This window comes from Pelobates fuscus, chromosome 1 (genome assembly GCF_036172605.1).
Source record: "Pelobates fuscus isolate aPelFus1 chromosome 1, aPelFus1.pri, whole genome shotgun sequence".
NCBI classification, from domain to species: Eukaryota; Metazoa; Chordata; class Amphibia; order Anura; family Pelobatidae; genus Pelobates; species Pelobates fuscus.
In genome coordinates this window covers 356,714,979-356,739,869 of record NC_086317.1, presented here as the reverse complement: position 1 = coordinate 356,739,869, position 24,891 = coordinate 356,714,979, and the positions used below count along the sequence as shown (strand labels likewise).

The 24,891-nt window shown below is 38.1% G+C and overlaps 1 protein-coding gene across 6 annotated transcripts in view; it reads left to right on the top strand.

Annotated features, from left to right (window-relative positions):
- Window positions 1-24,891, top strand: part of PIBF1 (progesterone immunomodulatory binding factor 1) — a 184,401-nt gene that overhangs the window by 111,710 nt on the left and 47,800 nt on the right. For all 6 annotated transcript variants that reach the window (XM_063425936.1, XM_063425933.1, XM_063425934.1 and 3 more), the window contains one exon: window positions 3,501-3,631. In XM_063425936.1, the coding sequence (XP_063282006.1) occupies window positions 3,501-3,631 (131 nt within the window). The remainder of the gene's footprint in view (window positions 1-3,500; window positions 3,632-24,891) is intronic.

Sequence of the window (24,891 nt, the reverse complement as noted above, 5' to 3'; positions counted from 1 at the left end):
CTATCAAGGCTATCAAATACACGAGAATTAATCAGCAAAGACATACGGATGAACTCTGTTTTAAAGTCAGGAGACTTTAAATAGCCTCTGAACCTGTGTAGTTTTTTTTCCCTATTGAGCTATTTATACTCATATGGTCCTTGCATCTGTGTTTAGTTGTTTTTCAAAGTGAAGAAAAAGAAAGCCTGTATAAGGTTTCTGCAGTAAATATTTTTGGGATTAGTAAAGGGGCATCTAACCGGAAACTGTTCTAGTATTGTTCAACTACAGCTCTCCTCTATTGAGTATGTATTTGGCAAAATCCAAGTAAAGATTCATGATGTGCAACACGGAATTGCGTTCTATTATTTCCCACTAATTTTAAAATGTTAAATAAAAAAGAGACTTAAAACGTACCTGTGGGGCAGGGCCTGACTCTCAAGCAGTCAAGACGTGCTTTCCAGGAGCTCCTGCCTGAAACAGTTTTAATTCAGCTAGAACTGCATGATAATACCAGCAAAATGCTCAGAACCAAGCACAGCAGACATCCTGACTAAAGGGGGAAATTCTCATTTCTGCACACTTATTCCGCCTACTTGTAGTGGCAGCCCATCGACTGGGAGAGGCAGCCGATCTCCCGCTCTGGGCCTTGCATATCACAGTGACCCGACGGAAGCCCTTGATCCCCCCGTTATCCTTGGATTATCCCGATCCCCACTTGGTATGCTCTCTACTTTGCAGTAGACAGCCTGTTCATTTGCCAGTGTGGCGATTCAAAGATGGCCTCCGCGTTGAGACCTCCACTCCATCCAATCGACTTGGACTGGGTGCAGCGTTTTGAGGCCAGATTTGACAAACTGTGCCAGGATTTCTGGTCTCGTGGTTTATAACATATGCAATGAGTCAATTGATATAGCTTACTTGTCTTTTGCCTTTTCCATGCTCCTGATATTTCTTGTCATCTTGATAGTTCATCCATACCTACCTAAAACTCATCCTGCCAAGAATGCCTCTCCTTTAACAGTTTGGGTTTCACTCTGAGACAGGATATTGATCTTGCTTGTTATTCTTTTGCTTGTTATACTTTTCTTTTTAACACAAACATTGAGTGCAGTAATCTGACATAACCAGATCTTTATTGTCATGTATGCTTTAACAATTATGTCACTACAAGCTTATATGTATGTTTCTGCATCACGAAAATAAAGCGCTAAAAAAACTACTTACCTGTAATCCAGACCCGGATTAACTTTTCGGCACCGATCTCTCTCTTTTGCCTGACATCAACAAGGGCAATGCATGATGCAATCATAGGCATCGCATAGAAAAACCTATGATTGGACGTTTTGCAGGCTCAGAATGAATTTGCACTCTGAGGTGACAAAAAAAAGAGAGAGGGTAGGAAGGCTGGTCATTAATAAAACTAACCGTGATTCAGGGAGTGGATGAAGCGCACAGAGGGAGGGGAGAGGATACTTACCCTTGCAGGTTCTATGCCTGTAAGCAACAACATTCTGTAGCAACGACAGACTGATTTTCTTTGCGCAGAATTGACATTTGGCAGTCTGGAACAGAGTTCCGGGCTGACAAAGTGATATGTGTCTGGAGTGTAACTAGACCTCTGCACTCATGTGCAAATTTCTCTGGATATGCATAATTTCAAGCAGAAACGCTTCACACACAGACTCCTACCACCATGAGCACTTCAGATCACTGACGTGGTCATGGTGGCTGGACTTAGCCTTTAAAGAGAAACATGCATAATAATAAAGACCTATTTTCCTTTTATTTGCTTGTTGATAGTAAGTAGTTATGATATGCACCTTACAGCAAATGTGAAAGCTGAAGCTACAAACATTTGTTTCTTAAATGAGACAAAGTGGTCCCTACTTTATGTCATGTATTGTTTTGATTGCTTTTCAAATTCAGTGGAATCTCCACACTGTCTCAGTGAGATTTTCATAAATTGGCAGTGCTGCTTTAAGTTGAGCATGAAATTGCAGACCACTACAGTTTTTTAACTAGGAATAGAGATAGTGTAGTTAAAGGAGCACTATAGTCACCCAGAGCACTTAATCTCTGGTCTGGGTGCAGTGGCCTTTTAGTTTTAACTCTGCAATGTAAAACATTGCTGTTTTTGTAGAAATCAGGGTTGAATCTACCTCTAGTGGCTGTCTTATGTTTACAGCTTGAGCACATGCACACTCACTTAAGTAGTGTATTAATAAGTATATACTAGTTTATTGCCAAGGCATGTGAGTTTGTTGTCGTGTTTGCCAAATGTTACTTAAGATATCCTATTCACACTACATCAAATAATTTATTTTTGGTTATAGTTTGCAGCTGCTGTGCCTCTATGGAGGAGAGTTCCAAGAACAATACATATCTTATTCAGATGAACAGCAAAAAATATATCTCTGATTTTAAAGATCTTTGAGCAACCTTTACAATAAACAGTCTAAATAGTTTTTGATTGTGTATATGTTTGCAAGGAGATATCATCTAGTTTGTATACTTTACAAAAACACTGTCATCTTTGTGTAATACATTGGTTTATTTTGTCTTAAGAATTCTCACCAAAGTCGCAGGATGCAAGGTAGACTTCTATATATAAAAAAAAACTACTTTATGTAGTCCAAAGTTCAGGGAACTATAGTATATATCCATCACTCATAGTCCCCAAAAATCAATACTGTTTGAAATGGACAGGAAGTAAATGTGTTAAATTATTAAATAATTTGACAACCCAAATATTTATGTATTTTATTTTAATTTACAACAATATTTATGCACACACAAATATATAATGACCAGATTAGGAATGCTAATTATCTAAATGAGTGCAAACCATGCTCAGGACAGCCTCTACACTGTCCAAAATAATAATAGGTTATAATAATTATGAAAGCGCTCCCCAGGAGCTACCATTTTTAATTGATATACATAGGTACATATGACATATTTTCTTAGCTTGTTTTCCATTCTCCATTGTTCATTTTCTGGTAGGTGTATTCCATGTATTTTACAATTTGTATATTAAATCTTAAATCAATAATTCTTAACTGCATCAGTTGTACTGGTGGGAACAAATTCATCATATTGATCAGGGTCAACATAAATTCACTGCATCTTTATTGCCTTTCCAACTCCTCTTCAATAGGAATAATCTAGCAATGGATTTCTCCAGAATTTACTATGTGTGTGTGTAATTTCTTTGTACATTTTTTTGGAGAATGGAAAGCTGAGGCATTACTTGCCAAGATATTGTGGTATGCATCATTTGGACCCATGTCAGAAAAGTAGTTTAGAATTTTAAGGCATTAGAATTTCAATGAAATTGTGTGAATATTTAAAAATGCATATTAAGGTGTTCTGTTTATCATAATGTCCAGTTCTCAAGAAAGGTGTATTTGCATACCATATGTGTCGAAAAAATGCTTTTTGGTTTTTTTTTACTTTGAGTTTTATTATCTTCTAATGAAATAATTATTTGATCTGTTTTTCTTATGTACCTATAAAAGCTGGATAGAGCAAATTCCTTATTGAGTCAAGTTCATCAGCCGTACCAGTATCTCATAGAGTCTATACGCCAGAAAGATGCTCAAATTGATCATCTCAAAGACCACATGTCCAGGCTGGAACAGGATGTTAGGTAAGCACATATGTTATCCAAGGATTTAGGTGTAGCTGTTATTTTGGTTCTTTAGAATGTTAATTTTAACGGAGATTCACAGTCTCATCAGTATGTTTATTTGGTCTTACATTCAAGCCATATAATTTATTAAATATAGCAAATAGAACATTAAAATAGTTACTTTAGAAGCATTCGATTTGGTATTTGACATTTAAAAATACATATTCCCCTTTAAAAATAAAAAGGGGGCATTTAATATGAAAAAAACAATAATATAAAAAAATCATATAGATCACAGAAAAAAGAAAAAAAAAAAAAAAAAAAGGGAAAAAGATAAAAATGTGTCCAAATGTTCTATCTGTAACAAAGTCCTGAACAAAAAATCCAAATTTCGTAATGATTTGCAGGGACTCGAAAGTGAGTTGAGATACCTTTAAAAAAACGGAGACAGGGAAAGATACATAGCGTAATACTGTATCAAAAAGGTATTTATTGTCCAATATACAGGAACAAAGTTAAAAGGATCCCCCCCCAACATAAGACTCTTACATAAAATAAAATGTAGTACTCATCGTAATATATATTGCAGGCAAATAGATCTGTCCCAGCGGCTTGTGTGTTTCCCTATGACAGCTCCTCTCCGGTGCACTCGGGTAGGTTGTCGGTAATATGCTCAGAGGGAAAATGCTGGCTGGAAAAACCGGCTTCTGGTAGGCGCTGGTGCAGTCTGCTGCAAATGGTAGTTCTCAATGAAGAAAAAAGCACCCTATCGACGCGTTTCGCCCTTCCACAGAGGGCTTTTTCAAGATAGGTGCTTGAGGCTTGATGTGGCAGTTTTATACCTTGCCGGGTAAAAAAAATTTAAATTTCTTAAAGGGATACACTCCTTTTTTTTGAAAAATGAATGAAAAATAAATGTTTTACATAGGGGAGAGCTGAGGAAAGCTTGCTTATAAAACATATGATAAAATATAGTAAAATACAATGTTTATATGGACTAAAATTAGTGCATCTGCACTCATAACACATCAAATTGAAATTGAAATATAAAGCTACTCTGTAGTGATACTTATTACAAATTTATAGATCTAGCTTAATTCTGACATAATTATTTACGTTTGTCATGGAACAGTCATAAGAACAGACATTTGCAATAATTGCATATAATCACATTTTGATGTGGTATCATTAATTGAAAGTGTTTAAATTGTATTTAAATTATGTATTAGCATAAGGACAAGTATAGTCATACTGTAAATGGTTTCGGGATATATACTTTGTTTCGAGTTTTCCCATCAGGACTGAAACTCAATAACAAGACATCCTAAAGCGTGATAATTTTATAAATTTGTAAAAAAGAAAATTTTTAGAGGAAAAAAAAAAAAAAAATGTTGGATTCTAAATCTTTGGATGAACCTAGAGCTCAGAGCCCATGGTTAAGACAGAAACACATGAGAAGATATGGAGACTAATATACTACTTCTTTTCTAGAAAAGCTCAGAACTTGAGAGAAATCTGGAATTTGAGGCTTAAGCTATTTCTTTTTAGTAAGTGATAATCCAAAGCTAATTACAGTTCCGGTTCTCCTTTATAGTATGTTAGCTAATTCTAGTTCAGCATTCAGACCCAAAGGGGTCAGGGTCTTTAAGGTATAGATCCAGAACATTTCCCGGTATGTTAGGGTTTTGCTTGGTTCGCCTCCCCTCCATGGTATTTCCACCTTCTCTATCCCACAGTATGAAAGAAGTGTTGGATCTCTGTTGTGGTGTGTTCTAAAGTGGTTGGAGAGAGAATGTTGCTCAAAGCCCCTTTTGATGTTGTAGACATGTTCTCTGAGTCTAATTTTGAGTATCCTTTTTGTTTGACCCACGTATTGGAGGCCACAAGGACACTCCAACTTGTAGATCACTTGTTTGGTATTGCAAGTGATGCAGTGTTTGATATTGTAGGTTTCTTTTGTGACTGATGACTGGAAGGAGGTTTGGTTTTTTCCTTTGGAACTGGTTTTACATATGTTACAGTTCCCACATTTGTAGAATCCCTTTTGACTTGTTAAAAAGTGAGTGGGTTTCATAGGTTTATGATAACTATGAACTAATCTATCCTGTAATGTAGGGGCCCCCCTGAATATTATCCTGGGTCGTATAGGTAAAAGTGTGGCTAAAGCCGGGTCTTGCCGGAGTAGATGCCAATGCTTTTGTACACTCGCCTTTATAAAGTTCGCTTGTGCACTATAGTTGGTGTTCAACTATAGTGCACAAGCGAACTTTATAAAGGCGAGTGTACAAAAGCATTGGCATCTACTCCGGCAAGACCCGGCTTTAGCCACACTTTTACCTATACGACCCAGGATAATATTCAGGGGGGCCCCTACATTACAGGATAGATTAGTTCATAGTTATCATAAACCTATGAAACCCACTCACTTTTTAACAAGTCAAAAGGGATTCTACAAATGTGGGAACTGTAACATATGTAAAACCAGTTCCAAAGGAAAAAACCAAACCTCCTTCCAGTCATCAGTCACAAAAGAAACCTACAATATCAAACACTGCATCACTTGCAATACCAAACAAGTGATCTACAAGTTGGAGTGTCCTTGTGGCCTCCAATACGTGGGTCAAACAAAAAGGATACTCAAAATTAGACTCAGAGAACATGTCTACAACATCAAAAGGGGCTTTGAGCAACATTCTCTCTCCAACCACTTTAGAACACACCACAACAGAGATCCAACACTTCTTTCATACTGTGGGATAGAGAAGGTGGAAATACCATGGAGGGGAGGCGAACCAAGCAAAACCCTAACATACCGGGAAATGTTCTGGATCTATACCTTAAAGACCCTGACCCCTTTGGGTCTGAATGCTGAACTAGAATTAGCTAACATACTATAAAGGAGAACCGGAACTGTAATTAGCTTTGGATTATCACTTACTAAAAAGAAATAGCTTAAGCCTCAAATTCCAGATTTCTCTCAAGTTCTGAGCTTTTCTAGAAAAGAAGTAGTATATTAGTCTCCATATCTTCTCATGTGTTTCTGTCTTAACCATGGGCTCTGAGCTCTAGGTTCATCCAAAGATTTAGAATCCAACATTTTTTTTTTTTTTTTTTTTTTTTTTTCCTCTAAAAATTTTCTTTTTTACAAATTTATAAAATTATCACGCTTTAGGATGTCTTGTTATTGAGTTTCAGTCCTGATGGGAAAACTCGAAACAAAGTATATATCCCGAAACCATTTACAGTATGACTATACTTGTCCTTATGCTAATACATAATTTAAATACAATTTAAACACTTTCAATTAATGATACCACATCAAAATGTGATTATATGCAATTATTGCAAATGTCTGTTCTTATGACTGTTCCATGACAAACGTAAATAATTATGTCAGAATTAAGCTAGATCTATAAATTTGTAATAAGTATCACTACAGAGTAGCTTTATATTTCAATTTCAATTTGATGTGTTATGAGTGCAGATGCACTAATTTTAGTCCATATAAACATTGTATTTTACTATATTTTATCATATGTTTTATAAGCAAGCTTTCCTCAGCTCTCCCCTATGTAAAACATTTATTTTTCATTCATTTTTCAAAAAAAAGGAGTGTATCCCTTTAAGAAATTTAAATTTTTTTACCCGGCAAGGTATAAAACTGCCACATCAAGCCTCAAGCACCTATCTTGAAAAAGCCCTCTGTGGAAGGGCGAAACGCGTCGATAGGGTGCTTTTTTCTTCATTGAGAACTACCATTTGCAGCAGACTGCACCAGCGCCTACCAGAAGCCGGTTTTTCCAGCCAGCATTTTCCCTCTGAGCATATTACCGACAACCTACCCGAGTGCACCGGAGAGGAGCTGTCATAGGGAAACACACAAGCCGCTGGGACAGATCTATTTGCCTGCAATATATATTACGATGAGTACTACATTTTATTTTATGTAAGAGTCTTATGTTGGGGGGGGGATCCTTTTAACTTTGTTCCTGTATATTGGACAATAAATACCTTTTTGATACAGTATTACGCTATGTATCTTTCCCTGTCTCCGTTTTTTTAAAGGTATCTCAACTCACTTTCGAGTCCCTGCAAATCATTACGAAATTTGGATTTTTTGTTCAGGACTTTGTTACAGATAGAACATTTGGACACATTTTTATCTTTTTCCCTTTTTTTTTTTTTTTTTCTTTTTTCTGTGATCTATATGATTTTTTTATATTATTGTTTTTTTCATATTAAATGCCCCCTTTTTATTTTTAAAGGGGAATATCTACTAAGCGCTGAAACTCATATGCCAATTTGTTTCTTAGAATTTGGGAGAATTCTTTTCGTTTTAGCTGCTATTACTGTCTAAGTACCAGAGGGTACTATATTCACTGTATTATTCTAACTATATCTTGACTTTTTGTTTAGGACATTTGCTTTAATTTCATATTGCGCTCTCTTTTTAGTATTATTTAAAAATACATCAATGTTGAATTAGCCGTTGCAATGTATGTCTTGAGCCTATTTCAGTTAACAGAACATGCAGATAACTTGCAAACAAAATGTTTGGTTTGTCGCTTGAACCGTACATGATTTTTGAAAGCTGAAAAGTAATAAAAAGTAAATTATGATTTTTGGTTTCACAAACAAGACTGCTTCTTAATGAGGGGCCCATGGGAGGTATATTATACACACAATCATGCTCATGTGTTGTATATCTGCACACACATTGTGCAACTCACTACACATATTTGATGCATGTATAGTGTGGGATAATGTGTGTAGCATGGTACTGTAAAGTGGTTTCTAAATAAGCCCTTCTAAACAGTCACTTTAATGATGTGCCAGGCATAGAACACTCGGCTAATTGTTTTCAGTGGGGAAATAAGTGGAGCAATATGATTTGGTACATCCGTTCTGGCCTGGGGATCTGTCTATGTGTAATGGATGGTGTTTATGAACCCTACCTGGACTTATTTTAGTGACCAGCAAATGTTATTTTACTGACAAGCAAATGTCCTGGTTATAAAAGGTTAACATGACATTTTTTTGTCAATTTTAAGGAACATTTTCTATGTTTAATGCTATTCTGATATGTTCTTAAAGGAACATTATAATGTCAGGAATGCAAACATGCATTCGTAACCCTATTGTGTTAAAAATACTATTTAGCCCCCCTTGACCCGCTTCAACGGCGCTGGCTCCACCCCTGATCCGCCTCCTTGGTTGACCTCATCAGGTTTGGCTGAGAGATCATCCGTTCTGATGATCTTGGCACAAGACAGGTCAGGGTCGGAGGCAAACCCCTCCCTGGCCAATCACCACCTCCTCACAGAGATGCATTGAATTAATGCATCTCTATTAGAAATGTTCAGCGCTTCCATGAGCGTCAGTGCTGGACAGTAAGGAGTGGTCTGATGAGTGGCCTTTAGAGGTGTTCCTGTGCTGTAATATTAACATATACTGCCTTTTCGCTTAAAAATCTTGTTCTGGTGAATATAATGTCCCTTTAAGGATTTATTTAAATCTATTCAGTTTCCCCATGTAGTTATTAATTGTATGCTTCTGTGTGGACTCCTGTCTTTAAATATTTTAGTACAGAACGTTTGTATTTCAAACTTTACACTTGCTACCTGCAAATTAAATACTTACAAACGGAAAAACATGTCTGATTAATATCTAGCCTAACAGTTTGTTTTAAAGTACATGATCGGATAATTATGGTAAAATTAAAGTCGTTTTTTGTTTTTTTAATTGAATACTGACGAGATTTTTTTTTTTTTTTTTTAAGTACACCATACATGCATTCATTTACAACTGTCTTAACATGTACACCTGTAAGCTCAGTTCAATGTTTTAAAGTTTTACATGCATCCTCTAGGTCACCATAGATTTTACTGGATTGCTTTATGTGTCTGAAAGATATGCATCTCTTCCAATTGAAAAAGGGAAACATTGCACTAGTTCATACCTTAGGTCTTAGATCTGTATCACAATAAATATGAGATTAGCTTTATTTTTCTATGAACATGAGTCATCCGGCATTAAAAGCTGAGAAAATCTCTTCCGTAGGTGTATACCTTGTTCACACACACAATGATAAAGTATATTTCTCAATAAAGCAAGTCAAGGTTTTCACACCTGTGGTTTAGCTTCATGCTCTGTACAACTGTTTGTACAACATTCTACCGAGTGACAACATCATTCTACAGTTTGTTCCTTATTTGTACTTCATTAGTGTTTCCCAGCTACAGGCTTACTGCCAATTTTTTTTCCTTCTGTTTATTTTACTGTATGCGTGTATATCAGCATGTCACTGTTTGATCGGTATGTAATTGTGTGCTTTACTATGAATAACAGGAGACCTAAAACCAATAATACATAAATAAAAATATATCTGTGTAATATAAATATGCACCCACCATGTTCCTTAGTATCTGCCAGCAGCCGAATCACCGGAGTACAAAATTAGTCTAGGGGAGTTAATTCAAGACTGTGAGATACTTCACAGGTCTTTTCATACGTGCAGTGTTGTGTATTCGACAAGAATATGTCTATTTCCATCTTTTCTTATAGTCACGAGTCCTATCATTGCAACATTTTGCAAAAACATTAAGGTCCTTTATGGGACAAAGTACAACCCTATATTTTGACGGCATTGGAATTTCTAGTGAGATTACAAACGCTATTAATATGGGCTTTTCATAAAGATTCTTGCACCTTTAAATCCCCTTTACCACTAAGCTAATATGTACCGGTAGAATCCTACAGTTCCATAAATTACTCTTGTTCAAACTCTGCATCCTATCTCTATACATGATGCAATCCTTTCATTAAACGTTGAGTTGATTTGTTGAAAGCTACATTATTTTAGCATGTCATAATAATCAGAAGGTTATCATGCTTTTCATTTGTTTTTTATCTGCATTCTTGCATTTAAGTATATTTGTACAAGGACATTGGAAAGATTTAATCCCAAACAGATACCAGCAGTTTGCATGTGCAACAATCATTATGCACACATCCATTTATAATGGCAATGTTGTGTACAGTGTGATAAATTGATTATTCATTTCTATGTCTGCAATCTCTCCACAGGATCAGCTCTGTGAAAAGAAAGGAAAATATTTATCACCTTCCTTGAGGGACGTTTTGTGCAGACATGATTTATTTACTGTATATATGCCTAGTTACAGATGCACTCTGATAGACATGCTATTTTCTTTCAAAATATTTTTTTATTCTAATTTTTTTCAGTGTTTTAAGGAGCACAATACATCCTTTGCTAGAGACATTTTTCTCAGTGCCGTGAGGATTACTGTGACATGTTATGATAATTTGAGTAAAGAAACAATTTAAATGGCAGTCTTCCCTAACACGTACACTTGTAAAGCTAGAACACTTCTATAGAATGCAAGGATAATACATGACGGAACTACTATAGAAGTCTTGATAAAACAGTTTTATTTGCCCTTTCTAAATCATAGCTTCTATTTTGTTACACTACTTGAAATCTTTATTAAATGTAACAATGAGCAGAGCACTGTACACAAAGTATTGTAACGAGTTCAATGTACGGATGAATGTATTTTAATACAATGAACGAGTAAAAAACACACTATTGGCTAGTTTTAAAATAGACATTTCCTTTCTTTGAATTCTGCTTTATTTATTTGTTTAACATATTAATTTCTTGCCCATCTCAAGGTGACTGTGAGTGGTGAAACCATGAAAGCACCTAAGCTTGGACAGCTTGATGCATATGGCAAATCTATGAAAAATGTGCACGGAAAAATACCCACATGGAATAATATGCACATTTAGCAATCTATAGTTGGACAAATTATCCCATTAAGCTTTCTTTTAAACTCTATTTTGGCCTTAATTTTGCAATTCACTTTTCAGTTCCCTCTTTCGTGAATAAAGCCCTAAGTTACTCCAATGTTTCTTCACACCCCCTTGAGACAGGGGAGCATTCACAACAACACCTTTCACATTAGTGCCAATCAAACATGCTAATAAAACACTAACAACCGGTACATCTTAAAAACAAGAGGCAGGACATACTTGAAAACAAGAGAAATCTCTATGTATCCTTCCTGGTAAAATATTTTATAAATAAATAAATAAATCTGTCATTGAAAGTGTTAAAATAATTGGCAGTAGCCAGCCAATCCAAGACAAAGCAGGTCAGAGCAAGAGAGAGCGAGATACCATTGGAAAGAAAGATGGGATCTAAGAGAAACTGGTCAATAGGGTGATAGACAGAGTTAAGGAGAAATCACAGTATGGGAACCAGGGCTATACCATGATTCACTAGTGAGAATGAAAATTAAGTTTATTGATTAAAAAATAACAAAAGAACTGTTCACTTTTATTTCCTCTATTTTCCCTTACAAACATTTACAGTCGATACCATTAAAGTCTGCATGCTAATTTGTTTACACATCCATTAGTATGCTTAAAACATAGAAACATTATTTCATTATACTCAATAAAAATGAAAAGCTAATTGTTGCATATGAAATATTTTAATCAGAAGACATCAATAACAAAATATAGATAAAACCTATTCTTACTCATAAATGGGAGATACATTGTTATCTAAAAAAATATACAAAAATACATATAGAACGGTAGTTTAAATTATGCATACATCTTCACCTTTACTTGAAAATTACTATGTTTTTCCATTTGGACATTTTTCAATGTGAGCAGTTTTCCATGTGGGCATTTTTCTTGTGCACATTTATGACTGGTATTTTTCCTGTGGGCAATTTTCGTGTTGGCATTTTTCTTATCATGCTGAAGTTTTGAAAGAAAGGTTTTATAAGCAGTTAAGTGGGAGCTTTTCCTTCGTAAACCATTTTGTTATCACCAGCTGCTACAGAGCCACAACTCCAGGTATGGCTGGTAAGGCCACACTGCAATGTATTCTATTTATTACAGCTGGAGATCAGCTTCTTGGGCACCCCTCTTGTAGGCAATATGACTAGATCTTTAAAGCCGTTGTGGTATACATATTGTTTTGCATCTGTACTCATTTGTCTTCTGACTTCCTTCCTTGCCATTTTGCCTGAGGCATTCACATATATTTTTATCTATTACACTTGCAACTAAATGCAGGTTTTTAAGCCTTTGGGTTTCAGACTGATTAAAGCTGATGTGCGTCACTTGAATGTACTGCAAAGAACTATTCTGGGACAAAGTGATTGCTGGGAGTTTAAGTGCATTCTGTCTTGGTGGATAATTTTATGAATGGTTTGGTAATGCTATATCTTTTCAGTTTGCAAACTGCACCTGATAAAAACACTTGCTAAACATAGTGCACCTATATCAAAATACTAATGGTTTAGAACAACATTAGTCTTGTCTTATTGTGTCTGAAGAAAGAATTCTTATATTCAAATACAATAGGCAAATTGGTCACAAAGAAATTGATATCTGATCAAATTGCATTACAGAATTGAAATTGTGTAAATGTCTATTATTTTAAGAATGGGTAGACAAACAAAGTAGTTAAAAAGAAATGAAAGCTCATGGATGCCTTGGTAAAAGATGTGCGATGACTTAGAGCAGGCCTGCACAACATATGCCAGAGGATTACGGGCGGCACATGAGGACCAGGTCTGGCGCTATCACAGGACGACACAGGTGGGCCACCTTACGGCACACCTGTCCAGGGGGCCCACAATCCATTTGATCAGAGCTCACAGCACAGTGCTTTCCTCCTGCCAGCATGTAGTGTGGCTGGACCACGGTAGAGGAGCTTGTTTCACTCTCCCCAGTCTGACAAGAAGTCTGACACTGATAGCACTAAACTGCTTCCTGTTAGACTGGGGAGAGGAAACAGGAGCTCCTCTACCGTGGTCTGTGGCTCGGGTAGGTAGGTGAGCAGGCACAGGTGGGTGGCGGGTGATACAAAGAGACACAAAGGGGGTAGTAAAGGTGCAAATGAGACAGGGATTTTGTGTCTCTTCCCCCCCAGAGGGGCTGGGGGGAGAACAAGACGCACTAAAGGGTGTCAGAGAGGGACAAATGCTAAGTGTATGTTTTAAGATGGCAATGGCAGGATTTGGTGATGGACTGGTGTGAGAGACCAAAGGGATGTCTTATACATTGCTATGGCAGAGCACTTTAGTGGTAGGGCTGATGGTTATTCCACTGGCCTGAAAGGAAACCGATCAAGTAGAGTTAGTGTTCACAGGATAAACATTTTTGTTAATTCAGAGAGGTTAGATGTGCTATAGAAGCACCATGACCACTTCTTTGCAGTGGATGTGGTGCCTGGAGTCTGGCACCAGACTCTTCATCAATGGTAAATTGTTTACTCATCATTTACCATAGATATTCTGTCCCAAGCAGCCTGCAGCCTGACCTCCAAAGCTGAAATAGCTGAGGCAGATCTGTGCTCCATTTTGAGCCATAGTAGGGGTGGTGAACAGTGATAAGCTAAGAGCATCAGTTGAGCACTATCTGTAATCACTTCCCCAATCTTGAGTGTAAATTGGTATGATGCAAAGTAAAAGCATGGCTCCACTGTATTCTGCAGAATTCCATGGGCCAAGCATTTTGATCCCATGAACTCCATGGACTCCAGGCATCATAACCACTTCAGTCAGTTAATCTGGTTATAGTGATGAAAGTGTAGCTTTAAGTTTCAAGTAGTGGATAGTAATTTACTTAAAAACAGAAGGGCAAGGTTGTGATAAGTAAAATAAACTAAAGTAGTTTGAGTGCATGACACTTCCTGCCACCCCCACACCTTTTACGAACATCAGACAGACAGTAACCAGATTATAAAATACATTTCACTGACATGCCACCTGGGGGTAATTCTTGTGCATAATTAAGGTAATACAAGTTTTTCTGTGCATTTTTGTCATTAATGTTAGACCATGTCTACGGCATCCAGAATTATCATGACCTATTTAGCTCAATTACCATACCACCTTGCATGTTCTGGTACAGACCGGCAAAAGAATACCTAAATTTAAATACAAAAAATACTGTTATGCATCACCTGCATATTTTAAGTTGAACTTTGAGCCCTTCTAGGAAATGTGAACTCGAGAAATCGTGTTTACACAATTATTTGAGTTTCAAACTTGACATGCATATGAGCAACACATTTCTGCAGATACCCTTTGCAATGGATACTGCTTTGAACACAGATTTTTATGTAAAAGCATGGGCTATGAGCCTAAAGCATCAGTGACCACAAACATCCAGAACTGTCATAATGCTGATGAGACCCACAAGGTTGAAACTGCATTACATGGCTAATTTCTGATCCCATGCTTTTGTTTAGTCAACCAACAAACATGTACCTGCTGTACTGGGAATGGGGACTTATGGCAAACTTAGGATGCAAAATTTTGCAAAACATGTATTTGTTTCAAAACTTACAAAGATTTTAGCATGTAAAAATAATGTATATTAAAGTTGCATTGGTTCCCAGAGTGTCCCTTTAAAACCCGCCTAAAACCAGTCATTACAGTCTTTTTCACATCTGTTTTTTGCTATTGATCCACAAGATGGGGGAAAAACTATTTAAAGCACTTTTGTAACAAACTAGTAAAAAATTCCTTCTTGACCCCAGAATGGCAGTCAGATTTATCCTTGGATCAAGAAGCTATAACCCCACAAATTAAAAATGATATCCCTGAATATTATTGCACGTATGCATCCAGTTGCTGTTTAAACATCTGTACAGACTGATGAAACCACTTTTTTCAGGCAGATAATTCCACATCCTTCTTGTTCTTACTGTAAAAAACCTTTCCTCTGCCTTAAACTAAATCTCCTTTCTTTGTCTAAACGCGTAACCTTATGTCCTATGTAAAGTCCTGTTTATGAACAGATTAATAGAAAATAAAGAATACAATCAATGTTTAGTAAATATACCACAAATGAAAGCATGCATGCATTTAGTTATGCATTTTTCAGTGGGGTATGTCTAAAAACAGCTTGCAAAAGCTACAGATCTCTTGTCCGCAGCCTTTGCAAGCCCTCCTCTGTCCAATTGCAGACTTCTCTGTGCAGCTCAATGCAAAGTCTTTGCAAAGTAGATGCTCTAAGTAGAAACATAGAAACATAGAATGTGACGGCAGATAAGAACCATTCGGCCCATCTAGTCTGCCCAATTTTCTAAATACTTTTAATTAGTCCCTGGCCTTATCTTATAGTTAGGATAGCCTTATGCCTATCCCACGCATGCCTAAACTCCTTTACTGTGTTAACCTCTACCACTTCAGCTGGAAGGCTATTCCATGCATCTGCCTCTTAAGTTTAGCTAAATAACAAGGAAGTAGCAATGCCAAATTCTATTGAAAAATGCCCTTATTGTAAAATGGGGGGGGGGGGAAAGGACATACTTTTTACACCTAAAGCACTTCAGGAAGCTGAAACACTTTAGCTGTCTGGACTCTCCCTTTAAAGCTAATCTTTTGCCTCCCTGTCCTCTGTGCAATGCTTTTTTTTGTTAAGAATGTTACCATCTTCAATGGATAGCAGTGTTGATAAAAATTTTTTTAAAAAAACAATAATTGTTTTCTTTAGGTAAGTCCATCCCCATTGACTTGTACACTCACATGTATGTCTTAGCCAGTGAAGAACCAGATCTTCAAAGCGATGACATTAAGACTGTTGTCCAACCATTCAGACCAACTGCATTTTTTTTATAGAATGAACAGCCTATACAATGTACCATTATGTACCATTCACACAATGCATCAGTAATATTACACAAACGGGTCAACATAGATAATTCCTCCTATAATTTGTCAATGCTTCCTTACGAGATGCATTCTGTTGGGAAATTGCCGCATTTGATTTGCATATTCGTGACAATTGACGCAGATATGCCAATATTCTCTGGACTTGCAAGGGAGGCTGTCTTTACTGACAGTCTCCCATTGGCAGAGCTGAGGAGTGCAGAAAAAGGACTTGCCTGTGGACAAAAAGGGGAGCAATATTTATTATTTTCATTTATGGGGTGTTGTCTGGCATTTGAAAGATTAAGGGAACATTAAAAACAAATGTCGGTTTTAACATTAGAATGTTCCTTTAAAGGAACACTCCAAGCTTCATAACCAGTACAGCTCACTTAAGAACATAACTCAGAATATTGCTCTTATGGTTAGCATCACCTTCTAATATATTCCCAACAAAGATATTAAAAGAATGGAGTTTTATATATGTTTTTTCTTTTGGAAGAAACAAAATACAGCCTTGAAAATTTTTAGTTTCTCAGCTAAAGGTTAAGCATGTATAATGTGGAGTACTCATACCTGAGCCCACGTGTATATTGAGGATTCTCTAAGGTGCTTGTTTAGTGAATCATGTTAAAGAATTTTTAATAGGAAAAGACAGTATCTGCTATTGTGAAAGTTTTGCATTGAAAAAAAAGTGTAATTCATTGACTAATTGCCTACACATACAGGAAGGGCATTAAATGCGTCACGGCTAGTCAATTATTGTGTGCACGCATAAGCATAAAACCATAAAACGATTCACTAGGTACAGCTAATTGTTAGCTACTTAAAGCAGCCCACAGTTCTCTCACCTTTTTAAAAGTGTACTTCATCTTCCTAACAAATACTGGATGCCAAAAATACTAATTTAAAAATAAACAAACAAGTGGTTGTTGAGAACCTGTTTTAACAAATGTCAAGTGTTGATTAATAAGGTATAGAAATACCATTAGGAGACAAACTTAGAGTACCTGCACATTATATCAAATATTTCTAAAACTCTTGAGAAAGGTTTACATTAAGCGTTACATGTACATAATCGGCAAGTGCAGTCCTGCTCGAGTAATCCTATTTTGCATATTAGGAGGATATGTTTTTAACATTATATAGAATCATATGCAGACTTTTACTCTCTCTTTCACTTACACAACTCATGAAATATTTTTTATATGGCGTTTCTGCTCACTCTTTTTTTCCCCCATGGAATATATGCTTCAAAGTGAGAGACATGGAAGCACTGTCACATTTACAGCTTTCAGTCTCATTTTTTTTTTTTATGTTCCCCTTCATAATGGCTATTTTATGTAAGGAATATTACAAATATAAGACTCATTATACAGGCTTTAATCCACCAAGAAATATATGGGATCAAGATAAATTTATCTCCACTAAATGAATTGCAATTTCCCTCTACAGTTAAGTCATAACAAATGTCTAATCTTTTATTAAAGACAAAAGAAAATTGTCATGTAGAATCTACAGTCTTGTGATTGTTTTTTCCTTTCTACATCTGGTGATTTTACTCCTCAATTTCTCCACACCACTGCGATCTCATCGCGGTTGGCTCCTCCTGGCTCCGCTTCCATAGTTGAGTTCATCATTCTTAATGATCTCAGCCAATCCAATTCTTTCCAATATGAAACCATTGGAAGGCTATTGCGCATGCATGGAAAAACTCCACACTGTGCCCATCAGCATCTCCTCAGAGAGATGCATTGAATCAATGCATCTCTTTAGGAAACATTTGGCATCTCCATGCAGAGCATAGAGACGCTGAAGGTAGTTGCGGCACACTGTGCAGCACTGGGAATGGAAACCCCTTTAGTGGCCCTCTGAGTGCCACTAGAGGTGTTGCTAGGCACAACATAAACACCTCCTTTTCTCTGAAAAGGCAGTATTTACAGTGCTCAGCCTGCAGGGACATGCTATAGACACCAGAACCACTACAGTAAACTGTAGTGGTCAGAACCACTACAGTAAACTGTAGTAGTTCTGACAATTATAGTGTCCCTTTAATATTACTATTCACACAAAACTTCGAGTGGGTAGGAAAGCTCAACTAAATATTGTTAACGTTACCATATTTATTTTTCTGTATGCAAATAATGTCCAGTGGCACATATCTATTTGCCCGGTGAGTTAAAAAATTGCTTAACTCCATTGATAAAACTTGTGATCCTGTTGTTATAGACAAGAAAAATTATCTGTAAAGGTGAACAAGCATGAGTTTTAAAATACTTTGTAAGTAATTACACACAGAGTATAGATTGCATGCATTGTACTTTTCTGAATGTTTTGTTTAAGGGTGTTTCCCTTGTGTCTGAGACAATGAAGAGTGCAGTTTTCTTATATGAATTACTGTTATATGTCATGCTTACACTGACATATTGCTAAGTTTATAGGCTAGTCACATTTAATTATGTAAAGTTTCATTAGGATGATGACTTGCAAGAGAATGCTGATGAAATGTTTTTTTTTTTCTTCAAGGATTTGTGATTTAGAGATGTTTGAACTTACTGTTGCATATTTTCTGCATATAAACTTCTTTAAAACTTATATAAAAGTATATTGTTAATTAAAGGGTTACCATAAAGCTTTTGAAAGGGGTCACCTTTCCAATATAATATTCCCTATTGGGCATTGGGAGAAAGTGCTTCCCTCTCAATGCGCAGTTAAACCTGAAAATAAAAGGTTCTACTTATATGAGTGAAGCTCCCAGGACTGCTTTTCCCCACCACCTCTTCATGTCACTGGGGCCGCACATGGTCCACTCACGGTCTTTTCATTGAGAAGCCTTTGATTGGAGCAATTGGGCAGTGCAGAGTTCATGCGTACGCTTCAGGCCAGCGAGGGATGGAGGGAGTGGAGAAGAGGAAAGAAAGGTTTTAACAAAAAAAAAACAACAAACATATAAGTGACGAAGGGTGACACAACGGAGCATCCACAGGGAGGAAGGATAGGAGGTGAGATCTATCTTCCCCTTGCAGGCGCTCTGCTTTTTTTCCTTCTTAAATCTGATGTATCCAAACTCCTCCCACCTACCCAATGGCATAACTTCTGAATGTACAGCTCCCTATTGTGTTTAAGAACTATGGCATGAGCAGCTACATATGTGCTTAAGTTGGCCTGTTTCTTTGGCAGGAGCTGTGCTGTGACTGCACACACACACTGCAGTACCCCTGCCTGGTTCAGAGGGCTGTGCTTACTAATTTAAAGGAGATATGATAATTGGAATGACCTACAGGAACACTATAGCATTAGGAATTCAAACCTGTATTTCTAACTCTACAGTGTTCCTTTCCATATTTCTTTTGGTCCTTCCCTTGGTGAATAAAGGGTTACGAACAGTCTATTTAACTTACCTATTTCCAGCACCGAGACTCCCTCGGCACTGACTAGTTCTCCTCCTCCCCCCGACGTCACGCTGATGGTGAAACTTAATGCGCATTAATAAGGAAATGTATTTTTAAATGAAATATGTGTAAAAAATAAAATTTAGTATATGACAGGATTCTTTAGCCTTACACACGAACAGTGTTTTAAAAAGAACAGGTATTATATATGGTCTTCTCTGCTTCATGCCCTCTAAGGAAGTATCACTCTAATGACCATTAAATTGTAAGCTCTCCTGCAGAGGCGTTACTAGAAACCACGGTGCCCCAGGGCAAAAATTGCCCTGGGGCACCCCCCCATATGTCTCACCACCCCCCCATATGTCTCACCACCCCCGAAGCCCCTCCATGTGTCTCATGCCCCACAGAGTTAGTGTAGCATGGTTGGGGGGTTAAGTAGCGGGTTAAGGAGCGCTTAATAAGATTGGGTGAGTGTGGCAGGGTGAAAGGGGGCGAGTGTGACAGTGCGAGAGAAGGTGTAATACCGTGAATATGGCAGCGCGATGGGTGCCTTCTCTCTCCTCCGTCCGTGCAGCTCCCAGGTCAGCTTAATCTGCAACTCTCGCGAGAGCCGCGGGGTCAGAGCGTTGCCACGGGTTACCGTGGCAACGCTCCGCGCGGCCGCGAGAGTTGCAGAGGAAGCTGACCTGGGAGTTGCACGGACGGAGGAGAGAGAAGGGAGCTGACAGGAGCTGCGGTGAAGGTAAGTTACAGCTTCCTGACAGCCCCCCTCCTACAGCCCATCCACTGGACCACCAGGGAGTGAGAGCCCCCCTCCCTGGCCAGCTAACAAGCAGGGAGGGGGGACGAAAAAATAAATAAAAATAATAATAATAATAATAAAAAATAATAACATTAAAAAATATATATATTACAATAATAATTAAATAATAATAATTAATAAAATGCCCACCCCCACCAATGCTCTGCACTCACACACACACTGCACTCACACACACTGCACTCACACACACTGCATTCATACACACACTCATACACACACTCATACACACACTGCACTGCATTCATTATATACACACACTGCATTCATACACACACTGCATACACACTGCATTCATACATACACACATACACACACTGCACTCATACACACACTGCACTGCATTCATTATATATACACACTGCATTCATACATACACACATACACACACTGCACTGCATTCATTATATACACACTGCACTCACACACTGCACTCATATACACACACTGCACTGCATTCATTATATACACACTGCATACACACTGCACTCATATACACACACTGCACTCCATTCATTATATACACACTGCATTCATACACACACTGCATTCATACACACACTGCATTCATACATACACTGCATTCATACATACACACTGCACTCACACACTGCACTCATACACTGCACTCATATACACACACTGCATACACACTGCACTCATACACACACTGCACTGCATTCATTATACACACACTGCACTCATACACACTGCACTCATATACACGCACTGCACTCCATTCATTATATACACACTGCATTCATACACACACTGCATACACACACAGCATTCATATACACACTGCATTCATACACACACACACACTGCATTCATTATATACACACACTGTAAATAAATATTCAATTAATATAATTTTTTTAGGATCTAATTTTATTTAGAAATTTACCAGTAGCTGCTGCATTTTCCACCCTAGTCTTATACTCGAGTCAATAAGTTTTCCCAGTTTTTTGGGGTAAAATTAGGGGCCTCGGCTTATATTCGGGTCGGCTTATACTTGAGTATATACGGTACATACATACAGATGCATGCACACATATATAGATACATTAAGACACACATACACAAACACAAAGTGGTCACCCTCCTGATTCCTACCTTTGAGGTGCAGGTGGGTGACTTTTATGGGGTCCAGTGGCTCAGGCTGATGGGAGTCAGAGTTCCTACTCAGACTCCCTCCTCTTCCTCTGTGCGCCGCTCTGTGTAAGCTGGGATGAGTGACCAGAGCAGTCCCTTCCTCCCAGGCTCTGACCTCATCACAGGGAATACTTTGCCATCAGGTGTCCCTAACAGCATAGGCCACCCAAAGGGGGCCACTGAACTCGCGGCCGGGCCACAAAACATGGCCGGCGGGCAACCCAGTCGCAGGGGTCCACAGGGTGTCCGGGCCCCCTGGAATGATAGTGAATACACAAAAAAAGAGACCAACAGTGTGTCAGCGCTATAGGATATAAAACATACAGTATGGCAGCACTCAATACCAGTGATACAGAAGTATACACAGAATATAGACAAATAGTTACCAAAAAAGCGCGCTAAACTGATCTGTAAAAATAGAATGACAAAGAATAGTGCAGACCATCTAAACCAAATCAAAATATGTATACGGGGATATGGGGAAAAAACTCACATTTACCAGAGCCCTATTACCCCTGGCTCTGGGTTTGAAATGCTCCACTTGAGAGGGAAGATTCCCACACTGATAGAACTCCAAGTGGTATGTTCACTGGAAACTGATAAGGCTGTGCAATATAGGACAGAGAGAGGCAGGACCTCCAATTGAATAGTATCAAAGACAATTTATTAAAAAACAACGGTTAAAAACTCTTACTTTGCAAATGGTGGGTTATGCTGGCATAGCTACCCACATAAAAGCATGTAAACAGCAAATACAAAGTCACTTCCTGGTTTTGTCCGTCCCGATCACGTGATCACTTCCGGGTCCGCCTCTCTCGTGACGTATGCGTGACGCGTTTCGCCCGCCTCCACAGGCTTCCTCTGACAACGTCATGGACATCCAGCCCTTTCTTTTAAGTGTCTCACTCCTCCCCCTCTGTTATTTCATAATGTCCCGCCTACCTATAAAACGTATATATGCATAGGTAGGCGGGACATTAGAGTTAGATTTTACTAGATGAAGAAAACCAGCCTTTCCGACCAAACCACCCCCCAGATTGGAAGAGATTTTTTTTTTTTTTTTAACCTGGGGTCCAGTGGGTCTTCTTGCAAGGATGGATGCAGGCACTTGGGCGGCTAATTGTAATCCAGGCGGTCGGCACTGGTGAGGGAGCACTGATTTGTGAGCTGTCTCTGCTCAGCTTCCTCGCGCGCCGCAGAGTGATGCCCAGAGCCAGAATATGACTTTTAGTTAGCCTAATGCCGCCAGGCTAACAAGGTATTTGGGGGCAGCGTTTTTTGCTGCCTAAGGCAAATGCCTTGTTTGCCTTGCGGCAAATACGTCCCTGCTCCCAGGTGAGATGAGACATTTATGAGTCATGTAAAACTGAAATGATCACCCAGGTGCGCACAGGTTTCTGTGACTACTATGTCATGCTGCGCTAGTCATACTGATGGCTGCAGGGTTATATAATGTCACACCTAGTCTCTTGCAGCCTCCATCTGTCAAGCCAATGTATCGTTTGTGCAGTGTAGCGCCATCTATGAGTTTTGTGTGCCAGAAAAAGGTAATTAGTTTGTACTTTCCTCCCATAACTATGGTGAGAGCTCACCCCAAAGCGTTGCAAATCCCCTTGCATGCCAAAGTAGAGTATCTCTCTTTTTATATTTTATTTTACTGTGTTTCCTTTTTGTTTTTACTTTTGAATAAAGGAGTTAATTCATCCTTGAGAAGTTAGAGGTTTTGTCATAACATCCAAATAAAGTTGTTGTGGTGCCAGGAGGCCCCCACTTCCATGCTTACCTTCAGTGGTTAATTCGTTCTCTAATGGTTTAACCCCAAAGAGAACCTCCAGCGCCAATCTCAACTCCCCCTAGGAGCCATGTGACTTATGAAATCTCAGTTTCAAGAAGTTCAGAGTGCCTCTGGGCAGAGGCCCCACTGATTGGCTGAGAGTGGCCAGCTAATGCTCTCAGCCAATCAGTGAATCTCCATTCACAAAAACTGACTTGAAAAGAAACATCAATCCAGTTTTGTGAATGGGGAGTCACTGATTTCATTAGGTTGTCAGCTGACCGCTCTGAGCCAATTAGCGGTATCTCTGCCTGGAGGCACTCCATGCTTTTTGAAATTGGGATTTCAGCTGGACCCCGCCTAGGGGACCTGAGGATCGCTGCTGGAAGCTCACGTTGAAGTTAAACTGTTTTGAAAACAGTTTAACTCCTTAAGGTAAGAGTGCCCCTAGCAACATAATGTATTTTAAATGAAGCTGCTGTGGCGTTTAAACTGTACCTTTAAATTATTAGTTTACTAGTGAAGACTGTAGTTGGGAGCTACACCAAAATATAAAATCAGTAAACAACAATGTATAGCATAATAAAAGCTAATCAGCATATTATATTAGTGTATTTGTACATAGTGTAATTTATTTTTTTAATATCTTACATAGGTTAAAAAAAAAAACTCCTGGAAATGGGTCACGCACATCACTACTAACTCATTTGTCAGCCTACAGCAATGCTAAAATTCAAATATCTCAGCTATCACAATGACCTTTGATGTTCATAAGGTATTTCAAAAGTCTGGACGTCAACTAATGCCAGCCAGAAGATGTCAGACAGTATTTCCTATGTTTTTCCATTGTCATTAACATATCGGAATGTGGAAATATGGTTAAACAGCAGTATCTTCAATATATTGTGAATGGTCATCAAATGTGTACATTTGCTTTTATTTTGAAGATAAACTCCACAAACACAAAAGTAATGTGCAGTGTATTGTCAATATTACAGCATATTATGCTGAGTTTTTTTTAGTTTTAATATGTATATACTGTTGCTTCATTAACCTTTTTTTTTTTTTGCCCCTTCTTCCTAACTCGCAGTGTTTTCATTTTGTATTACAATACAGTTATACATTTGCTTGCAGAGCAGAGGTTTCTGTGAGTTAAGTCCGCTGTTTGTTTTCTGTAGCCACTGGCCAAGTTATCTTCTCCCATGGGTGACCACACATCATACTCCAAGATGCACATACAGAGATCTGTACTCCCGTACATACACCTTCACACATATTAGATGTAACCTTGCTCCTTTCTTCCCAGCATCTGTAGCATGAGTCTGCTTGTTTAAGCTTTGTTTACTGGACAGCCTGAAGATCCAGTACATGACAGCAGAATGTTGGAACTTTAGTGATGAGGCTGGCTAGAGCACACAACACAGGCAAATACT